The sequence below is a fragment of the Piliocolobus tephrosceles genome, chromosome 9, assembly GCF_002776525.5.
Source record: "Piliocolobus tephrosceles isolate RC106 chromosome 9, ASM277652v3, whole genome shotgun sequence".
In the NCBI taxonomy this organism is placed as follows: Eukaryota; Metazoa; Chordata; class Mammalia; order Primates; family Cercopithecidae; genus Piliocolobus; species Piliocolobus tephrosceles.
Genome location: NC_045442.1, coordinates 85,116,607 through 85,142,862, shown reverse-complemented (window position 1 = coordinate 85,142,862; position 26,256 = coordinate 85,116,607). Strand labels below are relative to the sequence as shown.

Below are 26,256 nucleotides of genomic sequence, written 5' to 3'. Positions count from 1 at the left end.
AAGGAAGAAGCTGAAGGAATCCATGACCAGCCTTGAAAAGTCTCCCTGTCCTAGCAACAGGGGCAAGAAGGTGATGACCTAAGTGGGTGGTTGAGGATGAGGGGCTGCGGTGCTGGGGCAGGGCCACCCCAGCATCATGTCATTCCCCTAGCTGTGCCGAAAAGGAAGGTTTTAAAATAGACCTGATCCAAATCAGAGACTTGCTGGGAGGAAGGATGGGAGCAGAGGCCGAGGAAGTCAAGGGCCTGGAAGGAGAGCATTTGAAGGGCTGTCCAAGGGTGTGGGCTGCTAGGGAGGGAAGCAGGCCAGCACCCCATCTGAGCTGGAAGAAGCAGAGGGAGGTAAGTGCAGAGGGTCTTGGCAACCGGCCTTAGTCATGTGGAATCAGAAAACCAAGTGTGTCACTCCGTGGGTGCTCTGAACACCTACTTTGGGCCCGTCCGTCAGCTCTGTGAGTGGTGTCTGCAAGAAGAAGGTGGACGCGATGAGGTAGACCTCTGGAATGTGGACGTGGTGGGCCAGAAAGTCATTCAGGACACGGAACCCAGGAAGCAGGCACGGGCTCTGCTCAGGCAGTGGCGGGTGGCTCTTCAGGTTGTCTATTGATCAGGCAAAGGGGGCACAAAAGTCAGCTGAGAACAGCTGCTGGTCAAGGTGGGGCCTGGACACACAAGGGAACACCTGGCCACCCACCCATCCCATAGAAATGCTGGATGATAAAATATATTCACACACAGATGTGAGCAAGAAAGCATTCAACAGTAATTCCCTTCCCTGTTCCTGACATGCTCATTCACTCACTCAAAAACATACTTGCTGCCCACCATGTAGGAGGCAACAGGGCAGCTTTGAATTAGGCAACAAGGGTGTAGGGTTTCAACCAAATATACAGAATTCCAGGCACTCATGAAGCTTGCATTGTAGTAACAGGGACAGACATTAAGCAATTAAATACTCAAATACTTATGAATTTTGTTAAGCACTATAGAGAAAAATAATAAGGGCAGAGATCATATAACAGAGGTGCCCAATTCAGGGAGACCCCTCATCTCCCAGAGGAAGTGGCATTTGAACTGAGATCTGAGGATGAATCCACATCAAAAGAAGAGGCATCCCCTCAGGAAGAGGAAGTAGAGTATACAGTGCCCAGGAGAACAGGGCTAAGCAGGTGGGAGGAATGAAGGCAGCCTCCAGTGTCTGTGCAGTGAGGCTGTGGCGGATCCTGCAAAGGATGTTAGTGGGGCTGGGCTCATTTGGATGTAGGCCTTGGAGTCAGGGCTCAAGGTGATCCTGCTGCACAGAGCTGTGATGGTCTCAAATAAGAAGGGGCCTGGCTTGGTCCTCATACACATCCCAGGACTAGGTGGTGCCTCACTTCCTGGCGACAGCCACGTGCTCACCCATTACAATGTCCACGCCCTCAGTGCTGTGTTCTACCCAGGATCCTGCACACAGGCCATCTCTAAACCGTGTGCGGAGGGAGGGGCTTGCCAGAAAGTGCAGCAGCAGCTTCAATGCCAGCACAGTGGTGCTGGCATGCAGGTGGCCCTGCAGAAGCAGCAGGAACCAGTCGGGCCCCAGTTTCAGAAACATCTCTTCCTTTGACCTGGGGGATTAATAAATGCAATCAATGATCTCTCAGTCCATGAGCGAGTGACATGTCCAGAAAATATGAAATGTCCAGCCTTCCAAGTCACCAAAGAGAGGCAAGTTAAGGTTAACATCACTTACTATTTATTACATTTAAAAAGAATGGTAAAATGAAATGCTGGCAAGATTGTTGTGCAAGTGAAGCATTTGTCTATTAATGGTTGCAGTGTAAGTTGGCCACAGCATTTTGAAGCAATTGGAAACTGTATTAATATATATAAAAATGTGCATGCCGCTTAATAGCCCTACATAACTACTATTCATACTTACACAGTAGATGACTAGCCACCCATCTAATTTAATTACCATCAATGTAGTCACATAAAACACATAATGAATATTCATCTCCCTTTTTAGACACACTGGTCAAAACTTACCTAAATGGAATAGTCCAATATTTGTGCATTTTTTATCAGTTTTAGCACAAAAAAAATCCCATGATTAACTGTCACTTTCAAAAATGATGAGTCTAGAGAATACAGACTTGCTGATGGGAACTGGATGAAACAGGAGGGCAGGGAGATGGGTGGCCAATCCAGCAAAGACAATGGGCTCAGCGAAGGACCCAGACTTCTGGGAGCCAGTGAAGGCTCCACCTGTGTTCTCAGCTGACACATTAGGCATAGTGAGAATCTGGCTGGTATCCACTGAAATGAGCACTGAACTAGGAGTGAAGAGAAGAGACTGTCCTCTTTTCTAGCCCTGCCTCTGATGTTTAGCAACTGGATGACTTTGGCAGAGCTCTTGATGTGCTCTGATCATTTTCCTCAGTGATTATGATGATTATTTTGGTGATGATGTTGATGGTGGTGGTGGTAATGGTGATTAATGTTGTGGTGATGGTGGTGGCGGTGGTAATGGTGGTGGCGATGGTGATGATGTTGATAGTGGTGGTGATGATGATGGTGGTGGTGACAGTGATAATGTTGATGATGGTGGTGATGATGTTGATGGTGGTGGTGGTGACAGTGATGATGTTGATGATGGTGGTGGTGATGTTGATGATGGTGGTGATGATGTTGATGGTGGTGGTGATAGTGATTAATGTGGTGATGGTGGTGATGATGGTGGTGGTGGTGATGGTGATGATGTTGATGATGGTGGTAGTGGTGGTGACAGCGATAATGCTGATGATGGTGGTGATGATGTTGATGGTGGTGGTGGTGACAGTGATGATGATGGTGGTGGTGCTGATGTTGATGATGGTGGTGATGATGTTGATGGTGGTGGTGGTGATTAATGTTGTGGTGATGATAGTGATGATGGTGGTGATGGTGGTGATGATGTTGATGGTGGTGGTGGTGATTAATGTTGTGGTGATGATGGTGATGATGGTAGTGGTGATGGTGATGATGGTGATGGTGATGATGAAGGAGATGGCCATAATAGCAGTTAGTTTACAGAGAATTTACAGTATTCCAGGCACCATTCTCAGGATTATCCATATATTAATTCATTTCATCCTCACTATAGTCATCTATTGAAAGTATTAGGTCAATGCAAACTTATTGGTGGTTTTTGGCATTAAAAGTAATGAAAAAAACACAATTACATTTTCACCAATATAATACAATTTTTATTGTCATGCAGATGAGTAGAGAGAGGCATACAGAGCTTAAGTAGCCTCCCCTGGGTCCCTGGGGACAGGGCTAGGATTCAAACCCAGAAGGTATAGACGCCAGAGCCCAACTGTTAGGCACTGCACTACATTCCTTTTCAAAAAGATGGAAAAGAAAGAGGCTGGACTATCTCATTTCCAAGGCATCTTCCAGTTCTACTGTGTTTTGATTCTAAGAAAGAAAAGACTTGTAGGCTGGTAAATTATTAAACATTATTTATAAAGCTGCTTTACTGAGGGGTAACTCCTTACTACCAACCCCAGATGCACATACACACTAGGCTGAGCAAGGATCCGGGCTGACTTGCTCAGCACTGCATCCTAGGAGCTCGGAACAGTGTCTGGCATGCAGTAGATGCTCAACAAATTAGGTGTCAGATGAATGACCACAATGTTGGAGGTAAAGCAGGCAGGCAGTGGGGAGAGTTAATGGAATCAGCTTATGATTACACATGATTTTAGAAGTTAATTGAAGGTAGATACTTCTTTTTCCAACTTGGAAAAATAACAAACTCACTAACAGTAAATAGCAGAAAAATTTGGCAAGACTTTTCCTCGATAGATATTATTTAGGCTCACGAATTCTTCACTCTATTGTCTGCCAAGTACAGGACATCAAAATCAGTAATTGTCACAACTACCAAAACAATAACAATTACACTATAGCAATGGTGACAAAAGGAGTTTATTGTAATTATACCAAATCTGTTTCTAGTTACTCATGTCCACTTAACATTTGCATCAGAATATCTTAGGGCAAGGTCTGGTTCATTGGGTAGAGAGAATATAATTTTCTTTCTGAATAGTGCAGGAAACACATTGCAGAAAACAGACTCAGAGATGCTAAACTTTTCATTAATAAAAGGTTTAATGCCACACCCTCTATGAGGCAACCTCCTGCCAAATTGCTCTTTCTGGAGCTACTTACTCAGAGGACAGATGAAGTTGGGGGGAAGATATTACACTGAGCAGCATTTCCAGCAACTGGTTTCTGAGCCAGATTGTCTTTCCAGATGTTTGGCTTCCAGCTACAAAAAGGAATTCAGATTTGAGAGAAAACGGATGTAAAGAGACATAATATTTGCTGCAGTAAGCAATCATTATTCACCAAATGCTTATTTCATCCAGGAATTGTGGCATGGCTGGGACTCAAAATTTTGGCATTTTATTCTAGCCTCCACACAATGCTTAAAAAGAATTTCAGAAAATGTTACTAAAGTTTTCTTTAGTTAGAGATGTCTGTAATGCTGCACGTCCTCCAAAAAACGAAAGTCCTAAAAATAATAAGGGAAAATATACCTTTCAGTAGAATAATTTTTAAATTATCATAGGCTGCAGCGTTTCATAATCACCTACTATGCACTGATATCATGCAAGTAATCAGGAACGGAGTGCTGAAGACCATGGTCTTTGTTCTCTTTGTTCCTGCTTTCAACTTGCTCCCAGGCTAGGCTTTTGGATGTCTATGCTACAATAAAAACAGAACTCAAATCATAGCAGAGGTATATGGAGCAAGGGGAAGAAGAAACTTTACTTCTGAAGAGTCATTAAAGCCTGAAAGGACTTACTAACAATGTTTTAATATGTTGGTTAGGTAAAAGTTTCAGAATGCAGTCCATATGAGAAGGAAGGTTGACTACATAAGTTCACTCTTGGCCCATTATCCATTTGTTCATTCCCTCGGTTGCCAGGAATTTCACAACCAGTGCAGGGCACACACCCCATGCTGCAGAAATAGAATTGATGAGGCAGCTTGGAGAAATGGAGTCATATTTCTCTCTATTTAGATTTTGGCCCCATCTTCAATTAGCTCCTAATCTCATTGAACCTAAGTTTCTTAGTCTGCAAAATGGGAATAGTAATTTCTTGCGGCTTGATCTAAGGATAAGAGATAATAATTTATCTAGATTAAATAATGCTATTCAGGAGACTCTTCTGTGATGATGAAACTGTTTTATATCTACCTTGTCCAACAGAGTAGCCACTAGCCTCAGCTAGCTAGTGAGCAGTTAGAATGTGGCTACAGTGAGTGAGGAATTAAGTCTTTAATTGCATTTAATTTTAATTCATTAAAATTTGAATGTAAAAGGCTATATGTGGCTTAGGGCCTGTCATCTTGGACATTGCAGAGCTGCAGGGCCCAGGACAAAGTGCTCATGATTGTTGCCATCGCACTGCCCTAGCAGAGGGAACAAGTTGAACAAGACACAGCTGCAGTTCTGCACCTGGCTAGGCGAAAAGGGAGACTCACATAAACAAATTACAAATCTGTCCACTAGGGTAACCCCAAGGGGCTTTGGAAACACAGAGAAAGTGACTTAATCTTGTTTGGTGAGTCTGGGGACAGCTAGGCTAGTGGGGGAGGGGTGGCATTTCCCTCGAGTGAAGAGCATGTGCCAAGCACGGACAGAGGGCAGGCCATCACCTGGGGGGCCTCCAAGTGCTTCAGTACTGAAGTTGGGGCTCATCAGGAAGGTAAGGGTTAGTGGGGGTTCAACTAGGAAGTGAGGCAGGATCCTGGATCCCACATGCTGGTATACAGGGAACTGATTTTATTCTGGAGGCCTGGAACACCAGTCCCACATTTCAAAGCAGGAATCCATAATTTTATTTCATTTCTGACTCTCATCATAAAATGACAGCCTCACACGCCACTGCTGGAAACCACGGCCAGGCTGTGGGTGCCTTCCCCTTCCTTGCTCAACCCCTCCCTCTGCACAATGTGGGCCTCTCAGAGATTCCATGAGGGCCGTTCTACTGCCTTCGAACTGGCAAAGGTCTTCTCACCAGGCAGGGAAGGGTCCAGGGCTCCGTCCACGCAGATCTGCCTCTCATTCACTGACGAAGGCTTGAGGGTATACACAACGAACAGCCCAATCCTTTACACACAGGGAGAGAAGGACAGGCTCATAGGCAGGCTCACCTGAGTCCACTGAGTACATGCCAGTGTTTTCACCCAGACCCACCCACATGCAGCTGCAAGTGAGAAATCATCATGGCATGCTGTGTATTTCCAGAGACTTCTACAATCAGTCAGGATTCACCAGAGATGCTAACTCTGGCTCTGCCAGATCAACCAGATAGTGACAAGGAAAGAGAAGGGGAAACACACTGGTGGCTGGGACTGCCCTTCAGGAGTCTGCAGGAGCCAGGCATTTGGGTCATTGGCAGGCAAGGATGGCAGTGCTTATGGAAATTCCTGAATATTTGGCTTCAGTGGGGGAGTCTGAGAAGTAGGGACAGTAAACACACAGCCCTGCTGGGGAAAGCAGCCTGTCCCATCCTGACTTTAGCAAACCATCCTTTCCCCAACTCTCAGCCCTGAACAAAAATTCCTAGAGGTTCCAAGTGATGCAAGGTTGAGCACAATGGGGAGACAGCTGGTGCCTGTCCTCCCTTTATAAACAGCCCCGGGGCCCTGCTCTTCCCCCGGGCAGCTTGGTGTGGTACCTGAGCAAGTCCTGGGTGCTGAAGTGGCCCCTTAGCTGACAGGCCAGGATGCCAATAATGGTGGGGATCTTGGAGGGGATGAGGCTTGGTTCATTGAATAGGAAGACAAGCTTGGGTATAAGCTGTGCCTGGTGGGCAGCTTCAGCATTCCTGGGTCCTTCCCTGGTGAGTACAGGAGAGAGACAGTAAAAGCTTTTACTGGAATGAACCAAATTTGCTGTGTTTCTGCTAAAAATGTTTTTCAAGCCAGGCTTGTTCCATGGCCCCTTAACTCCAATGCTCTCTGGGCAATTTGTCAAGATGCCGTCAGACACCCATCGAATATGTGTCTGCCAAGTGCCAGAGTCGCTCGCGTGTGCACTGCCTGTCCCCTTCGCCCCCCAGAAACCACCTTCAAAGACAAACCCCAATTATTGACTTTTAAATTCTGAGCCCCAGGGAAAACTAGTGCTGGCCTCAGAAATTCAGAACAAAGACAGCAGACACTCATGTGACCGGGGAGTACTTCCCATCAGCCAGGAGTGCAGGGCCCTTCACTAGCTTGTCTGGATGTGTGATCTTCCTGCCTGCCCCAAACCACAAAGTGGAGAGACACACCACTGAAAGTCAAAGCAGAAAAGGAAAGAATCCACCTATCCATACCCCCTCCCTCAGATACTCACAAATCCAATTTCCAGTAAATTCTACTCCCCCAAAGAAAACGGGTCCCAGGGTAAATGTCTGTTTCTTAGAAAACAACTGGTACAGGTACAGGAAGAAAGTGGAAGAGAAAAAATGATGGAGAAAAATGTGGCGGAGGGTGACTTTGGGCAGATTCTTCACCTTGAACTGTCTTTTTTTTTTTTGTATTAACACATTAAATTCTGCTGAGCTCCACTTCCCTGGAACACAAAAGAGGCAGGACCAACCCAATTCTGTGTGTGATTTATAATCATGGATTCAGCAAGGAAGACAGATGCTCCTCTACCCAGAAGTCCCGGCTGCCTTTGGTTCTGTTTCCTCTGACAGCACTGAACAGCATGTTTTTCTGTACTCTTTTTATCAGACTGTGGCTTATTCTTCTCCAAATTTTACCTCTAAGCATAGGGTGTGAAATGTAGTAAGTTTATAATTGATGTTCATTAAGTGGCTGAGTGGAAAGCCATTTACAAATACATTCAAAATGCTGAAGGCACCAATGAGCTCTGTACCAGCCTGAGCCAGGAGGAGGCAAGTGGGGTGATACGTGGACTTCCTCGCCTTCCTTCTCCCTTATTCTGGTCACAGCCCCTGGCTCCCTTTGGGAACTACCACTTTCTAACTCCAGAGGGGAAGCCATGTTCCCAGCCTGGTCATGGGACCCAAGTTGGCTCAATGAGACTCAGTCCAATAGCTAGGACTATTAAATTTTTAAAAAGCTGTCTCTCTGCCAGTGGTGCTAAGCTGAGGACGTGCTCTGAGGAGCTGCCCAGGAGCCACCTTGCTGCCATAGAAGAAAGCCTAGGCAACCTGAAGACTGCGTGGAAGAGGCAGGGGCAAGAGTGGTAACAGAGCTCAGAGAAAAGGATGTGAGCCTCACCCAGCTATGGGATAAGATCAGCTCTTTTCAGTTGTAAGAGCCAATGAATTCCCTCTTTATTGGTTTTTTCTTCCTCTATTCTTTTTTCCTCCTCCCTTCCTTCTTTCCTCCTCTTTTACCTTCCTTAAGCTTGTTTGAATTGCATTTCTACCACTTGAAGGGTAAAAGAACCCTGACCAATTCCAAAAGTGCCTTGGAGAAGTCAGTTAGAGGGAGAGTGAGCCTTTGCTGGTCACATTTGCTGAGCCCCCAGTATCTGCTAGTCCCTGGGGCTAGAGAGGCCTCTAAGCCCCCAGCACCTGCCCTCCTGAGGCCCAAGACCATCAGAAGAGACTGCCCCACAAACATGAGCCAGTGGGAAGCATGTGCTCCCAGCTGGGGACCCAGTGTTCTGGGAGCAGGGAAGAGCCACTGGCCACCCTGCCCTCTCTGTCTCTGTTCTGGACATTCAGCCTTCAATTCTAACCCCCAGGCTGCCAAGACCCAGCCTACCTTGGTGATTGAAGGATTTCCAAAAGATGGGAAAAGAGGCTGAGCTCCAGATTGTCTGCAGTATTCATCCAAAGCTGGAAGACAGATCAAAACACATGCTAAAATGAAGGTGTGGGAGAAGAAGGATTTGCAGGAAGCATGAGAGGATCAGTGCTGGACATGTGATCCTCTGACTCGGAATCACCAACGTGATGTACCAACTCTGGAATCAGATCAGCTCTCCTGACACTCCAAGCAGAGAGGCACCCCCCCCCCCCATAAAGGAAGGCCTTCTCTCCCCATCTCTGCTGCTACTTGGCACTTCACTGTGGGCCTGGTTCCAACCAAGGACATCTGCACTAACCATCTGCCCCATCTGCTGAGCCTTGGACCCACAGCCCAAGTGTCCATATTGCAAACTCATGTCATCCTCCCTGGATCCTGCAAGACAAGTGATGATGTTCTCACTTTACAGATGAGCAAATAGAGGCTGAGACAGACCAGCTTAGTGACAAACTCCACTCACTACCAGCAAGTGGCAGGAGTGGAAATAGAAGCCAGGTACAGATTTTCAGGTTTTACACTGCATTGACTACATATCCAATTTGTGCATGCAACACATTCTTCAGCCCAAACCACAGTGTCATCTTCTGCATGACAAAATTGTAAGTGACACACAGATATGAAATTCACTGAGATTCTGAAAGCGAAGTGGATCACTCAGGTTGTTTTCATTCATAGTAAACAAATGTAGCTGCTGGTGATCCTTCTGGGGCAGAACCGATGGGTGCGTCATGTCTTATGTCTACGTCCCTTTAGAGAACTCTAATAGTTTTCTTCTCTAAATACTGACACTTCCTAAGGCTCAGAATATACAAGGTTCAGGTGTGGGATTATAAGCATGTGCTCATATAGCAGCAAAAAGAGCTTGCACTTAACAACTGATACATTTCCTGGTGGCAAGATGTGCCATAAAAAGCCCCAAAATATTATTATCCGTATTTATTTATTTATGTATTTATTTATTTATTTTTGAGAGACCCAAGCTGGAGTGCAGTGACCCAAATATGACTCACTGTAGCTTTGACCTCTTGGGCTCAAGCAATTCTCCCACCTCAGCTTTGCAAGTAGCTAGTACTATAGGTGTGCACCACCATGACTAGCTAATTGTTAAAAATTTTTTGTAGAGATGGGGTATTGTTTTATTGCCCAGGCTAGTCTCTAACTCTTGGGCTCAAGTGTTCCTCCCACCTCCACCTCCCAAAGTGCTAGGATTACAGGTATGAGCCACTGCACCCTGCCTATTATCTGCATCTAGTAGCTAGAAAGAGTGGGACTCAGGGAGACTATGTAACTTTTCTGGCACTAGACTTTTTTTAATTGGCAGAGACTGTTTTCAAAGTCAATCCACTTGACCACGAAGCCCATTCCCTTGCCTCCACACTGGGTCCCCATGGGCATCACCTACAGATAGTGACCCATAGGGTCAATACTCAACCTTGCTTGAAGTTAAGCAATTGCCCATGACTGCTTACTCTTGCTGAAGAGGAAATGCAAAAGAACCCCAGTGAACACAAGTTTATCAGGAGGCCTGTGAAGGTAGGGACTGTCCCTCGTTAATCCCCCGAGCCTAGCATCATATATGCCACTATCTTTTGTAAAGATACATTAAATTTTTTAAAAGAATGAGTGGATACAAAGTAAAACAAGATAAAATGGGTGGATTGTTCTTCAGCCAGGAAAAGAGTGACAGATTTCCTGCTTTTTTAAGCACAGCCACTGCCCAAAGGCACACACAGAGGTTGGGCAGCTGCCATTTGGGATAGCTGGTATTGATGAAGGCAGCTCTAGTGAAAACATGGGTATCCAGCATGGCACCCCAACATACATGTCTGAAGGGCTCCAAGAGCCCTGCACACTTAGGATATTGATTCATGAATGCAGTCATTCAACAAATGATATGCCAGGCCCGGGGCTAAGGGCTGACAGAACTAAGAAAGTCAGATGTGAACCCACTAATACAATAAGGTGCACTGTTTACGCATCCCACAAAAGTTCCAGCCTCTCTCATTTCCATTCCAGAATACAGCAACAATAATAAGTTGCCACACCCATGTGAGGCTGCCTAGCTCATCAGGAAATTACATAAAATCAAATGTCAGAATTTTGGGAAACATGAATAATTGAATCTTTTGATTGTTATTCTGTGTCACATAAGCCTGTACTAAGGATTATATTAAGATGTCTGGATTAGATTTGTTTGAATATCAGGTGGATAATGTGTCAGGTGTTGCTCTCTCCCCACCCGTGAGATGACTGTACTCTCAGAAATGAACTAGCCAGTTCCCTCTTTAAGAAACCAGAGGCTGGGTATGGTGACTCATGCCTATAATCCCAGAACTTTGGGAGATTGAGGTGGGTGGATCACCTGAGGTCAGGAGTTCAAGAAGCCTGACCAATATGGTGAAATCCCATCTCTACTAAAAACAAAAAAATTAGCCACATGTGGTGGCACATGCCTGTAATCCCAGCTACTCAGGAGGCTGAGGCAGCAGAATTACTTGAACGTGGGAGTCAGAGGTTGCAATGAGCTGAGATCGCACCACTGCCCTCCAGCCTGGGCAACAGAATGAGACTCTATCTCAAGAAAGAAAAGAAAAGAGGAGAGGAGAGGGGAGGGGAGGGAAGGGGAGGGGAGGGAAGGGGAGGGGAAAGGAGGGAAACCAAAACCTAAGACTTAGAAGGCCACAACTTCCTGTTCCTCCCTAATTCTCAACTTCCTGTCCAACCCTGCCTTACAACTTCCTGTCCAACTCTGTCTTACAACTTCCTGTCCAACCCTGCCTCAACAGCTTCCTGTCCCTCCTTCCCTCACAACCTCCTGTCCCTCCTTCCCTCACAAATTTTTGCCCCTCCCTGCTTCAACAACCTCCTGTACCCGCCTCCCTCATAGCTTCCTATCAATTCCCTTCTCAATGACTTCCTGTCTCTCCCTTCCTCACAACTTCCTCTTCCTGTCTGCTTCACACCAGTCATCACGGATCCCACCCTTTCTCCTGTGATCCACTCTCTTGTTTCCAAACCCTTCGTCTCCTCTGAGGATGTGTCTCATTAGCAGTTTCTTCTCCCACTAGTATTTTAACTGTCTGGTTTTCCTTCAACCTACAAACAGACTTAAGTCTCTCCCATCTTAAAACACAAAACCGGCTGGGCATGGTGGCTCATGCCTGTAATTCCAGTGCTTTGGGAGGCCAAGGCAGGTGGATCATGAGATCAAGAGATAAAGACCATCCTGGCCAACATGGTGAAACCCCATCTCTACTACAAATACAAAAATTAGCTGGACGTGGAGGCGCGTGCCTGTAGTTCCAGTTACTCAGGAGGCTGAGGCAAGAGAATCACTTGAACCCGTGAGACAAAAGTTGCAGTGAGTCGAGACTGTACCACTGCACTCCAGTCTGGCAACAGAGTGAGAGTCCGTCTCACAAAAAAAAAAAAAAAAAAAAAAAACCCAAAAGTTCTGAAACTTCCTCTCTGCTATTTTCCAAAGTCCACTGACTGCCTCCACTTTCAGTCTCCCCACACTTCCCCTTACTTCTTTTTTAGTTTGTGTGTTTGAAACGAAGTCTTGCTCTTGTCACTCAGGAATGCAATGGCATGATCTAGGCTCACTGCAACCTCCGCCTCATGGGTTCAAGTGATTCTCCTGCTTCTGCCTCCCGAGTAGTCGGGATTACAGGCATCTGCCACCACGCCCAGCTAATTTTTGTGTTTTTAGTAGAGATAGTATTTCACCATGTTGGCCAGGCTGGTCCTGAACTCCTGACCTCAGGTGATCTTCCCACCTCGGCCTCCCCATGCTGGGATTACAGCCATGAGCCACCAAGCCCGGCTGCTTCTCCTTACTTCTGAGTGGTTTCTGACCCCACAACTTACTTGTCAGTAAGCCTGTCAGTGACCTCCAATGGGTACATACACATCCCTCACCTCACTTTACTTGGTGTAGGCAGAACATGACATTTGGGAAACATTTTTCCCTGTTTGAAATTCTCTCCTCTCGATCTTTAAATTTTATTTTGTTTCATTTCATTTTGTTTCATTTTGCTTTGCTTTTTAGCATCTGGTTATTATTGGTGGTTTGTTTTCTTAAATCCAGCTTTAAAAGCACCAGGTTTCCTGAGGGGGGTAGTTTTATTCAGGGTGGGGTGGGGAAGGGTGGTGTCCATGGCCATGCTAGTAGCAGGCAATGGAGCATGATGGGTTCCTGTATTGGTAATTCCTGGGCCATGCAGGTGGCCAGGACGTCTTGGAGCCAGACTGCCTGAGCAAGGCCACAGCATCTCAGAAGGGGCAGCAGCAGTTGCAGTCAAGATACACTATCTTATTTAGTGGGGTTTTATGGCCATTTATATACATCTCCTTTTCCCTTGTGTACAGGGAGCCCATTCTCCAGGCCATGCTGGCTTCCTCCACAATCCTCTTTTCCAGATTCAGATCCAGGACCAGGACATTTATCTTGGCCTGGTTCAACTGGCTAATCTCATATTTAGGGCTCTTATGCCTATATTTACAAATAAGATTAGCCTGTACTTTTTCATTTTCTGTACTGTCCTTTTGTGTTCTGCCATCAAGATTAGCTCATTAAAGAAGCTAGAAAGAACCTATTTCCCAACTGGTGGAATTTCCCTGTGAGTGCCCGGCCTGGCGTTCCCTTCTGGTTGTTGTTTGTTTCAACAGATTTTAAACCAGTGACTCACTTTACTTGATAGTTCCAGGATCATTGGGGTTTTCTATTTATTTTAGAGTGTGCTCTGAAAACTTCTATTTTCGATGAGATTGCTCAAATAAGCTAAGTTTTCTAATTTATTGGCACAAAGTTACTAATCCAATTGTCTTGTTTCCTTTCTAATTGCTCATTCTTCTGTGGTATTCTCCCATTTTCCTTCCTAATACTATTTATTTGTGCCTTCTGTCTTCTTTTCTTGGCCAATCTTAACAGAGGTTTGTCTGTTTTAGGAGAAACATTAATTGTCCTTGTTGATCCTTTGTATGTTGTTTCTTCCTATTTTATTAATTTATGTTCTCATTTATATGTTTCCTTCCTTCTTTCTCTGAGTTTTGATTTTGTTTGGTCATTCTAACTTCTTGATCTGAAGTTAGAAGTTAGAAGTTGAATCGAATCTTGATCTATATTATACAAAGAATATTCTCTTTTTATAATATATACATTGATGACTGTCAGTCTCCCTCTTGTCCTGCCTTCAGTAGCAGCCCTGTGGTGTTTTGGTACATAGTATTTCCCTTGTCATTTGGCTCTAAGTCACTTCTGGTTCAAGTTATGGCTTTTTCACCTGCTGCCCTCATTTTCCCACTACCCTTGCCTCAGTTTAGGTTTCAAAATCTTCTGCCCGGAGTTCTTCAATCATCTCATGACCCATCTCCCTGCTTCAGGGCTCTTCTCACCTGGCATTCCACAGTTAACATCCCTAGATATCAGAAGTTTGGTAAAACTTATCAACAATCTAAAAATTGTTCATAACTCCTTTATTCTCATTATTCAATTTTGATAATTTATTCTAAGAAAATGTTTTTAAAAGTGGGAGAAATATCTGCACAAAAGTGCCGTCTATAACACAATTTGTAACAAAATATAGAAAGAATCTAAAAATTTGACTATAGAGAAATGATGAAGAAACCAGGATAACAGAATATTATTCTGATCTCAGAACAGTGCTTGTAAGTGTTCATAATGAAAATGTTTACATGTTTTTGGTATACGAGAAAAGATTAGGCTCAAAATAATACCTACAGCATAATCATGACTATGATTTTTTAAATGTATTATGCATAGAAAATACTACAAGAGAATGCATCCAGGTGTGACAAGAATTAACTAGGTCTTGGAAACAGGAGTTTCCCTCTCACACTTTTCTGTCATTTAAAAATATTCTATAATAAACATATATCAATTTTTTAATAAACAAAGAAAGAATTTTGAAACTTCTCTTGAGGACCTCCACATGCCCAGGCTAAAGGGTAATCTGGGCAGTCTAACCCCCTGGGCCTGCCTTCTCTCTCTCCTGCTCTTGCAACCAACACAAACCTGTAGGCCCCCAACAAGCCACTTGCTCTCAAGTCATGACTGCTCTCACTCTGATATACAGTGTTTGCAAATAGCATATACCCTCCACCTGGAAGGTTGTTTTCCCCCTGAATTCTGACTGTCTGCTCACTCCAACTCCCCAGATGCCCTGTGCCTGCCTCACTGTGGCACCTAGCATTTGCAGTGTCACCCTGCCTGTGTCCCAGGCACATCTGGCTGTGGGGAAGGACTGGGTTCTAGTTTTCACTGTGTCTCCAGGACACGGCGAGTACCTGACCCAGCGGGTGCTCAGTAAATGATGCTTTGTGAATGGGTTGATTCGCCCAAAGCAGTTCTGTGCGATGCTCCTCAGTTAGCCTCAGGCGTTTCCTTCTGCAACCCTCAACTAACCCCTTTCAAGAATCATTTGGAAACAGCAAAACACTACCCAAAGGAACTGAGATCATTTTCTTTACCCTCATATGTATATGCTAATTTACAGTTTAAAAATCCTTTCCCAGATACTACCTGGCTTAACCCTCACGACAGCCTGCAAGGAAATGAAGGTCTCCACTTCACCCAAAAAAAAGAGTGGGGCTCAGAGAGGTCAAGAGATTTGTCCGAAGCCACACAGTCCATAGGTGGCAGGATGTCATTACAAACCAGGGCCTCTGGGCAGGCTTGTTTGGTTTTCCCTCTTCCTACCATCATGACTATGAGGGAAGCTGACGTGCTGGGTTTAAGGGAAAGCCCAGACTTAGCATATTTACCATCACACACACTCCTGAAGGGCTAAGGGCCAATCTCTGATTTACCTCGAAATTGCAGAGGATGTGCTGGAAGACACCAGTGTTGGTGATAGCAGATGACCTGAAGCCCAGCTCCACAGTGCCAGCCACTGAGAGGATCAGCTGAAAAATTCGATGGTTCAGGAGAGAGGCTTTCTTCCTCAGGAGGAACGCCATTATCTGAAAAGGTTAACACAAAGCAGTTTCCTCATGAATGCATCATTAGAGCTTCCCCCTTCACCCACTTGTTTCAGTCCAGTCTGCAACCTTCTGCTCCCTGCTGCTACCATCCTTCATTCCCATGTTCTCAGAAGAAAAATACACATCAACTTCTGCGGCCACTTTTCTGTGCCGTGACCTGACTTCTCACTGGGGCCCTTACTTTTCCCTGCATCTATTCCATGTTTCCAGAATGCCACTCTGTCCTGGTTTCCTCCCACACTTCTCAAGCCTCCTTCTAATTTTCTGTTACTGGGTCCTTTACATGCATAACCATCCCATAAATGCTGCATTTACGGGAAGCTACCACCTGCCCATATGGCTGGTTGCACCCAGCCAGATGTGCCGATCAGTTGCACCAGCCCCTGGGAAGCCAGCAACGTGCAGCATCAATTCCAGCATGGAAGCACTTGGGTCCCAGCATACATTTGGTGACCCAGTTTGTCTCAGACTAAGAAGATGGGTCCCACCAAGCCTCACATCTCTGTTGACTCCACCTCCACACGAGTCAGTCTGCCCAGCCATCCATTGGCAGGTGAGTCTTGAGTCACCTCGTCTGGAGTCTCAGCTCCTTCCATCCATGGCTCCATTCCCCATCCATGGCTCCAACACAGCCCACCCTCTCTCCCTGTCCTCCCAGACATGTTCTTGCAATGTGCCCTTGGGAAGCCTTGTTTGTGATCAGAAAAGACTCAATATCTTTCCGGACTATTCAATATATATGAAATCCCACAGCAAGACATAGTTGGGATGGCTGAAAGTTGCATGAGAAAACATTCAGTCTGACTGGCTTCACTTTACATCAAATAGTGTCAAATGTCAAACTGACACTCAGTTGGATCTGACAATCCAACTCTGTCTTTCTAATAAGCTGTATTTTCTTATCCTAAAGATCATAGTTTCATTGCTTCTCCTCTCTCCTCTAACCTCTCTTCCTCTCCCCGGCCTGACCTCATACTTTCCTGAGAAGACAGAACCCATCAGATACTAATACTCTGTCTTCCCACCACCAAATTCACAAATACATGTGTTAGATTCCTTCCTGTTACAAGCAGAGTCTCCCATCTATCTGGTCTCTGGATCCCACTGCTCACCATCTCAAGGACACTGCTCTTTGAGATAACTGTTCTCTCCAAGATTCCACAGCCCAACCCTGGATCTCTTCCTCCTTTGTACAAATATATTCTAGTATTTGTCATTGTAAAAATAACCCTCCCTCCATCCCTAATCTCTGTAGCTCTTACACAGCTCCTCCTGCTCATAGGCAAACTTCTAGAAAGCAATATCAACACGCCCTGGCTTCATATTCTCACCTCACATTGTCTTTTCAACCCGCATCAGCCAGCCACTGCCTCCACCTGGCCACCTCCCTCAGAAAGGCCACCAGGGACTTTCAGGTGGCCAAATCCAAAGAAGACGCCTCCATCCTTAGTTTGTGCTATTCTTTACCAGCATTTAGCATGGTTTGACCACAACCGCCTTCCCAAAACACATTCTTTTTTCAGATTCCTTGACATAACTGTCTTTGCCTCTTGCTTCCCTCTTGCTTCTCAATCTCCTTTATTGGGTTTTAATTGCATTCCCAGTTCTATGTGGTTAGCTCCTCTTTGTTTCCCCCTCAACCCTCTTCTCTCTCTACAGCTTCTTTTTGGCTATTTTATCAATTTCCTTAGATTAAATATCATCATTGTGGCGATGACCCTCATATTTACCCCTCCAGCACAATCTGCCCCTGAGCTCCAGAGCCTTTTCTCCCACATGATACTTCATCTTCAATGTCTCACAAACATTTCCCACTGAGCATATCCCAGCATCTCCCTTCCTTCCTGTCGGCAGCCTGCTGGACCGCCCTGGCTCCTTTCCAGCACCACCTGCCCAGGCTGCTCACAGATCCTGAGACTCCTCAGGTCAGGAACACAGGCTCCCATTATGTCAGATTCTATCTCAGTACCTGTTTGAACCTCATTCCCATGCCTCATCTTCTCCACTGATGCCAAGGGGTATTCTAACACCTCGGTCAGTCCGTTTCCCTGTCCCAGCCTTCCTGCGATTGCCCATCACCTGTGAGGCAGAACCTACACTCCCCACAGTGGCAGGGTTATGGCTCCCTACCCTCCATTCGGTATGCCATGCACAGCTCCACAACCATCCTCCCCTCCTAGCCTTGTGGAGGAACCCAGACCAGATCCTGTGAGTGTTTTAATGTTAGTCTGGAGTAGTATCCTCCTCCTTCCCCATATTAAGAACATCCATCCTGTCAAACTCAGCTGGCTATTATTTAGTCTGAGAAGAGGCTGATAAATCAGGTTGACAGAAATAACAGATAGGAAGGTTTATGCTCTCCCACCCAACCGATAAACCAGCAGATGAGCCTAGAGTAAAACCTAAAAACCAATGAAATCCATTCCTGAGCAAGAGCAAGCCAAAATTGAAGACCCCTGTTTTCATTCACTGATTCATTCCCAAATCCTAACTGAGCACCTACTATCTATGGCATGTTCTTAGGGTACAGCAATAAACAAGCAGGACACACGCCTTATGAAGCATGTGGTCTGGGGGTGAAACAGACACAAATGTGGTGACACAGAAGCAGACATAATGCAAATGCACATGCAGGTTACAAAGAAACACAAAGCAAGAAAAAGTGCCTAGAAAAGGATGAGAGAGGATGGAGGTATATTTTATAAAGAGTGGGCAAGGAAGTTTAAAAAAACAAAAATAAAATAATACGATTTCTTCACTCAAACCTGCCATTTATCACCTCTCTTGCCACCCAGCTTTTCCTTCTGATTTTCCCCAAAGACATAAATATTTGAAATGTTTCCTTTTTAAAGACAGAATAACAGTTTTAAAATTTCCTCCTTCTGCCTTCATGTGTAAATGTACAATAAACCTCTGAATCTGATGAGTTCTTTACTCAAAGGAGGTATCTGAGAGACTCTCCTTCATGCTAACAGTATTTTCCTGTCCACCTTCTTGGATGTAAGTACCATGAAGACAGGGACTAAACCCAACTTGTTCACCTCACATCCCTAGTGCCTGGCAGAGTGCCTGGTCTTAGGAAGCATTTGATCAATTAAGTTGAGTAAAGAGATTCCATCCATGGGCCGCTCCTTGTCTCTATCATCTCTTCCTGGAAAGCTCAGCCAGCTCAGTCTCCAGGGAACCTCTTGATGAGCTTCCTTTTTAACAAAATGCTTTTTGACCCCTCTACCTACATGTGACAACAGGTGCTATGTACCTCTGTGGTGGGTAGTTCCTTCTCTCAAGACGATGTTCTCATTTCTGAACCCTCACTGAGAGCTCACTGCGCCCACCCCCCATCCCCAGGACTGGGAAATGAGAATACAGTGAGCCTGACGTAGTCTGAGCTTTCTATGAAGCTCAGAGTTTCTGGGAAGATAGCCAGGTAGCCAGTGAGTCACAAAGTATAGTAGTTCTTGATATGAATCTTGGACACCGATTGCATTTTTATTTATATTCATTTTTATTTATATTAAAATTATTTTGGTTCTTGTTTTATCCTTCTAGATACACCCATGAGGGCAGTAACTGATTTGTGCCTTTTTAGAAATGGTCACAATAATTATTAAAATCCCTAGCCACAGCAGATATCCTTGTGCTGTATTAGAATAGATTCTACTACTATTATCTTTAATAGCATATTCAAAGAAAACCGTTGTGTACCAATATCCCCAATTCTTGAATTTTAGCATAAACTCAGACATACCCATTTACTCATTCCCAAAACACGTACTGAGTGTCTTCATGGTGTCAGTAATACACCAGCAAAGAGTTAAAATTACTAGGATCTTTAGAAGATTCCAGCAGAGATGTGTAGACCGATCATCCCAGTGTGGGTGTGAGAACAGTTAAAACGGGGTGTGCCCACAGTGCCAAGGGGACCAGGAGACAGCCACATGCTCACTTGGGGGAAGAGAATGCTACCTTTGCTATTTGAGCTTGATCCGGAAAAACAGAAGGAGAGTGCTTGAGGGAGAAAAAAAGAGGTGCTCCAAGCAGAGGCCACAGGCACACAAAGTCATATGCTGTTTAATGATCAGAGAAGGTACAGGATTTGGGGAGGTGAGAGCATGGACTGAAATGTTGGGGATTGGAGGTGGGGCTGGAAGGAAAGGTCCGTGGCCAGTTTTGAATGGCTTTGAAAGCCTGTCTAAGGAGTTTGGGATATGGTATCGGCAATCAGATGCCTTTGAAGGTTTTACACACAGGAGGGGCACCATCAGATCTGTGATGTGGGGCTACAGCTGGCATCACTGGGCTACGAGGGACTGGCTGGGGGAAGGGATTACTGTCCAACTGTGGCAGTAGTCCAGACAGAAACAGTGAGTGCCCGGAAGGCCATCACACAGCTTTCTTCTGCTCAAACCCTGACCCAGTATCCAGAGACACAGGAGGCTTTGCCCCAATTACCCAGCAGCCCCCACACCAGAGGAAGCCTCCACTGCCTGTGAGACCCATGACATGGCCCAGACTCCGACCCTGGCCCTGCCCTCCTAATTCTTCACCTGGCCACCTCCCAGCCATGTGAGGAGTTACTTGAGTGCAGTGGTCACATCTCATCTAACTTTACCAATTCTAAGTAGCAATGACAATCACAGTAAACATGTGCAAAGCAGGTCCCCTGTGCAGGTGCTTCTCTAAGCTCTCAACACACATAAACACAGTCCTCACAACCCTGCAAAACAGGTGCTCTCATATTCCCACTTTACACATGAGGGAACTGACGCACAAAGAGATTAAGAACTGGAAATGACTAATATTTACTCAGCACTTATTCTGGGCCTGACGTAATTCTAACCTCTTCACTTGTGTGAAATCATCTAATCCTTACAGCAACGCTATTACAGTCCTTATCTTACAGGTGGGGAAACAGGCAGACGATAAGTAACTCATCTAAGGTTAAACAGCAAATTAGAAGAGATGCGATTTAAACTCTGGCAGTCAGCTCTGCAGCCTGGGCTCTCAGCCACCATGCTAGAAATAAGGTGGGGAGACCACCACAAATGACACTGGAATTTTTCAGTGAAAAGGGCCAGAAGCCATAGCCAGGTGAGCATCCTCATCCTGAGTAGAGTTCTTGGCCTGGCTGTCACCTGCCCCTCCTCTGCTGCGAAGTTGCTGGTCTCAGAACCCAAGGGCTTTCGGCTCCCCTTCTTTAGAAGTCACCCTGGAGGGAATACTACTGGGGCAAGCAACGCTTGTCCCTGTTCCCTGGGGATGACAGCCCTTTGGGGAGTCTCAGTCCCAGGTGGGAGGATGGGATTACCTGGTACCCACAGATGTGTTGCATCAGGAAGTCACACATGGCATTACTGGTCAGGACCGAGTGCAGAACTTTCACAGCCGCATACATGGTATGATCATCTGTCGCTAAGGAGATGAGGCCCAGGAGGATGGCAGGCCCGCCAATGAAGTCCAGGCTGCTGGCAGCAGGGCTGGAGTGGAACACCCTCACCCCTATGTGACATAAAGTGGGCATTTCATCAACATGTCACAGCTTCATTGCAATGGGAAATGCCTCAACAGCACAGGAGGACCAATGAGCTACCAGTGCTACCATCCACCCACAGCCAGAGGGGCCTGTGCACCTGGGACAGGCTGGGAGGAAGAGCAGGAGGCTCTGAAAGTCTTATGTGGCTGGGAGATACTGTACTGTGCTAAGTCCTTTCTTTGCCATCAGAAGGCTGAACAGCCCAGAGTATTTCAGATTGCCACCCTCTGCCTTCACTCCAGAGTGCTGGATGAGCCAGACCCCCGAGGCTCAGTATCCCTTTTGTTCTATCAACCCATTGCTCTTGCCTGTCCTCTAGATCCTGCTGGGTAGGGCACTTGCACCAATTTGTTGCCTTGATATTGCTCAACTGAATGGTGACCAGCAGTTTTCACTCAAACAACCACAATCAGTGCTTCTACTCAAAAGCCCCACTGTGCTCACTAGATAGACAGGTTCCTGCTGTCACAGACAGCAGCCTGGTTAGTAGCTGAGCTCCCTACTGATTGTCAGATGTGGCCAGGTGAACAGATCCTCATGCTTTCTGGGAGGCTCTCTTGCTGGATTCACTCCCAACTCTGGTCATCCCCATCCTGGTTCTCCAGCACACTCCATCCTGCACATCACTCCAGAACCCCAGGGTGCACAAGCCATGACAGCACAAACCTTGCTTTCCAAATAGCAGCAAAGCTTCCCAGCTGAACATACCTAATTGACCCACAGCAACAGCTCCAATGGTCCGCAGAGACCCTGACAGGTGGCCAGCACAATTCCTCAGCAAGAAAACGGGCATGGCATTGTCACGGGATGAAATGTTCATCTAGAGAAATGAGCAGCAATTAGTCCTAAGAAGATGCGTTGTCCACGAGCTCCTGGAGGGCAGCTCCTGGGACCTGGCCCAATGCTGACACTCCATCAGCAATGATCAGCGAATGAATAGCAATTGAACCAATGTCAGGGGATTGAAGCCAAAATTTAGGCTCATGCATTCTGCCCCCCAAGGCTGTGGCTGAATTTAAGTGAGCAGCTTCAGTTATGCAGTCTGAGCCACCAGTGTCCCACATGCTTACAGTGAGGTGCTAAGAAGAGCAAGAGGGACTCAAGGACACTTTCATATGGAACAGCGCTACCAAGGTGGGGCTGCCACCTTCTCAGACTAGGTTTGTTCAGGCTCTGGGAGCCCAATCTCTACAGGTGTCAAAGGGGCAAGAAGATAGGAATCCTGGCCTCCTATATCAGAAAGCAGTGTGTTGCTGCTAAGTCACAACTTTCATGATCAACAGGACCCAGTTCCTGACTCCCCATCCTCTGGGGGTACCCTCTGTCCATGAGAGTGAAGAGAATATAAACAAATCAGCAAGTTTTCATCAGTGCTAAGCAAAAGAGCTCTTTATGCAAAATTTGGAAGTAAATTTAATGGCATCCCCATCTATAAACATATCTTCTTGTTGTTTTGAAAATTTACTGTTTTTTGTTTGTTTGCTGTTTTAATCACAGCAACGCTGGGTGCTATGACTCACACCTGTAATCCCAACTACTCAGGAGGCTGAAGCAGGAGGATCACTTGAGCCCAGGAGTTTAAGACCAGCCTGGGCAACATACAGAGATCCCATCTGTAAAAAAATAAAAAAAATTAAAATTAAAAAAATCACAACAACTCAACGAATATCTCAGTGTTAGTGGGTCATTAATACCCAGGACTAGGGAAGCTCAATAGTGTTTTCAATGCTACAAAGGTATTTAAAACCTGTCATTTGTTCTTGTTCTTTTATTTATGATTTTTCTTCTCTGAATAATTATAAGTGAAAGGCTTAGTCTTGGAGGACGCCAGTGGGTGAGGAGGCATAGGATATTTTAACAAATGAAGTGGGAAACATGTATGTGTGTATCCATCTATACATGTGCAAACATGAAATAGTGTCTACTTAAGCACTGAAAGCTAAAGCAAGCCATGAAACCAAGATTCCAACAGAGATTAGCAATGAAGTTAGAAGATGTACTTCTTTGGCGATCAGACGGCTGTCGACCTCATTGTAAGCGTTTCTGATGTCCGCTACATTGGTGATAGAGGAGCTGGCTATGTGAAGTCCAAAAGAAACTCTTTCTTCTGCAACAAGGGGTGTGGCTTCACTGTCCAGGTCCTCCCCTGTAACAATACATGTTTATTGGTTTCTAGTCTCACTTTACAGAGAAGGAAATTACTCCTCATACAATTTAATATCTGTGTCACACAGCAAAGTAATCACTGAGAGGATGTTTGTATGTTGTCACATTGCATGTTTTTGCACATTGTATGTTTGCATGTCATTTGTTTTACCCTCTTCTCTGATGCTTATAGAAAACTGTGGGCTGAGCATGGTGGCTCATGCCTGTAATCCCAGCACTTTGGGAGGCCGAGGCAGGCAGATCACTTGAGGTCAGGAGTTCGAGACCAGCCTGGCCAACATGGTGAAACCTCATCTCTACTAAAAGTACAAAAAATCAGCCGGGCATGGTGGCACATGTCTGTATTCCCAGCTACTTGGGAGGCTGGGACAGGAGTGTGGCTTGAACCGGGGAGGCAGAGGTTGCCGTGAGCCCAGATAGCGCCATTGCACTCCAGTCTGGGAGACAGAGTGAGACTCTGTCAAAAAGAAGAAGAAGAAAAGAAGAAGAGGAGGAGGAAGAAGAAGGAGGAGGAGGAGGAGGAAGAGGAGGAGGAAGAAGAAGAAGAAAGAAGAAGAAAGAAGAAGAAGGAGGAGGAGGAGGAGAGGACACTGTGGTGAACTCTCCCAAGATTTGTCTTACCATGAAATAGATGCACTCCAGGTGCGAAACTACCAGAGCTTAAAACATCTGTCAAGTATATAACCTCACTCCCTAAAACCAAACTGCTAAGTGACAAGAAACCTGACCTGAAATAGGCTGAACTGAAATGTCTAATTTTCAATGAGCTGCACAGCCATGGCAAACATCCCAGTTTGAATTAACATACTGGTCTTTAAGTCAATGAGACCCACTGTGCTAGTAGAGAAGGGTGGTATGAATATGGTATTGGTAAGACTTTGGCTCTAGACCTGACCTCGTCCCATTGCTGTGGCCAGTGCTATTTGCCACAGGAAATGAAATTCAAAGACATCATGGGCCTGGAGACAGAAATGCTCAACAGCACTCAATCGCCCTTCAGCACATACAGGCCGCTGACATAGATTCATTTATCATTCTTTCCAGATGGGAGCTGACCCCTTTGACTTGACGGAGCACAGAGAGCAATGCTCCCTGCTTGAATAACAACAATCAATAATGAAAATGTGGATGTTTTGTCTGCCTGTTTAATAATTGAAGACAACAGTATACTTTAGTTAAAAAGCTTCTTCATTAAAAGCAATGTAACTTATTTGTCTCATTGTCTTCTCTCTTTCTTTGCTGATGGTATTACCCAACCCACCTCTTCCCCATTAGGGACTTTGGAGTTGAAATCTAAAGATATTGTCATTTCCTTTTCTGTGACATTTTCTCTTGGGTTGTAAATATATAATGGTACAATTACAGAGGTCTTCCCTAATGACTGACCTTAACGCTGAGCTTATTCTCTGCAAATATGCTATAAATAACCAGATGTCCATTTAAAAACTAATATCAGCAAGAACATTGTAAATCAAAACACTCCATACCTGGGACATGCACAGCTTGGAAGTTACCACAATATCTTGGGCCAAGTTTGTTAATAACTTCCAGAGTTTCCATTGAAATGGCTTCTTCAAAGAGGTATGTGGGACCAAGACGCCAGATTAATGAAGATTTTTGTTTCCAAACTCTAGGGGTAGCAATATATCCATAAACATCCACAAACGCGGATGGATCCATAGAAAGGAAAGGCCCTGGTAGAGCCTGGATGTATAACATCTGTTAAAATAAAAAGGACAAGAGTGAGTAGTGTTTGATCTCAGAGTTAATCAGTAAATACAAAGTGATATAACATGATGCATCTTATTCTCATCTCATAGTAAAAATGTATTTTATCTAAAAAATTAAAATACAATTCACAAACCTCAGAAGTATGCAGCAAAACAAGTTATTAAATGTGGAGTAAAAAACTGACACTGTCCTTCTGAAAATAAATTTGATAAAAAATATTAAGAAACAAAAGAAGTCTACCTTTTTTATCTCAGTCAATCTGCTAAGAACCTAAATGCCTAGTATTGGCAAATTAATAAAGTTTTAAGTATGAACAATAATTACATACATACAGAGTGGAAAGGAAGAAACAAAACTGTTCCTATTTTCAGATGACATGTCCATGTAGAAAGTTCCAAGGAATTTTTTTTTATATCCTAGAACTAATAAGTGAATTCAGGAAGGTCACAGGATACATGATCAATACACAAAAATCAATTTTATTTTTGTAGGCTAACAATAAACAAACAGAAACTAAAATTAAACACAATAACACTTACAATTATGTACAAGAAAATGAAATAGTAAGACAAGTACAGGATCTGTATACTGAAAATTCCTAAGTGATGATGGAAAAAGTCAAAGATGACCTATATAAATGGAGAGACATACCAGGTTCATGGATAGAAAGGTTCACCATAGTAAAGATGTTATTTCCCCTCAAGTTGATCAGTAGGTATAATGCAATTCCAGAAAGGTTTTTTGCAGACTATCAGAATTCCAGCAAGGTTTTTGTAGTCATAAACAAGCTAATGCTAAACTGTGAATGGGAAGGCACAGGCCCAAGAACAGCTTAAACAATTCTGAAAAAGAAGAATTAATTTGGGGGAGGAACTACTCTAATAACGACTTATTATATAGCTATAAAATCAATATAGCGTGGCATTGGTATAAAAATAATCACATAGATTGTCACATAGATCAATGCAACAGAATAGAGAACCCAGAAATAAACTTATAAGTAGGCTC

At 44.8% G+C, this 26,256-nt stretch overlaps 1 protein-coding gene across 3 annotated transcripts in view; it reads right to left on the bottom strand.

Moving 5' to 3' along the window:
- Positions 1–26,256, bottom strand: part of WDFY4 (WDFY family member 4) — a 312,143-nt gene that overhangs the window by 174,977 nt on the left and 110,910 nt on the right. For all 3 annotated transcript variants that reach the window (XM_023230197.2, XM_023230195.2, XM_023230196.2), the window contains exons 20-30: positions 25,005–25,236; positions 23,352–23,497; positions 22,060–22,171; positions 21,127–21,317; positions 15,645–15,797; positions 8,769–8,842; positions 6,719–6,880; positions 6,056–6,147; positions 4,197–4,296; positions 1,401–1,606; positions 430–599 (exon numbers count right to left, since the gene is read on the bottom strand). In XM_023230197.2, the coding sequence (XP_023085965.1) occupies positions 430–599; positions 1,401–1,606; positions 4,197–4,296; positions 6,056–6,147; positions 6,719–6,880; positions 8,769–8,842; positions 15,645–15,797; positions 21,127–21,317; positions 22,060–22,171; positions 23,352–23,497; positions 25,005–25,236 (1,638 nt within the window). The remainder of the gene's footprint in view (positions 1–429; positions 600–1,400; positions 1,607–4,196; positions 4,297–6,055; positions 6,148–6,718; positions 6,881–8,768; positions 8,843–15,644; positions 15,798–21,126; positions 21,318–22,059; positions 22,172–23,351; positions 23,498–25,004; positions 25,237–26,256) is intronic.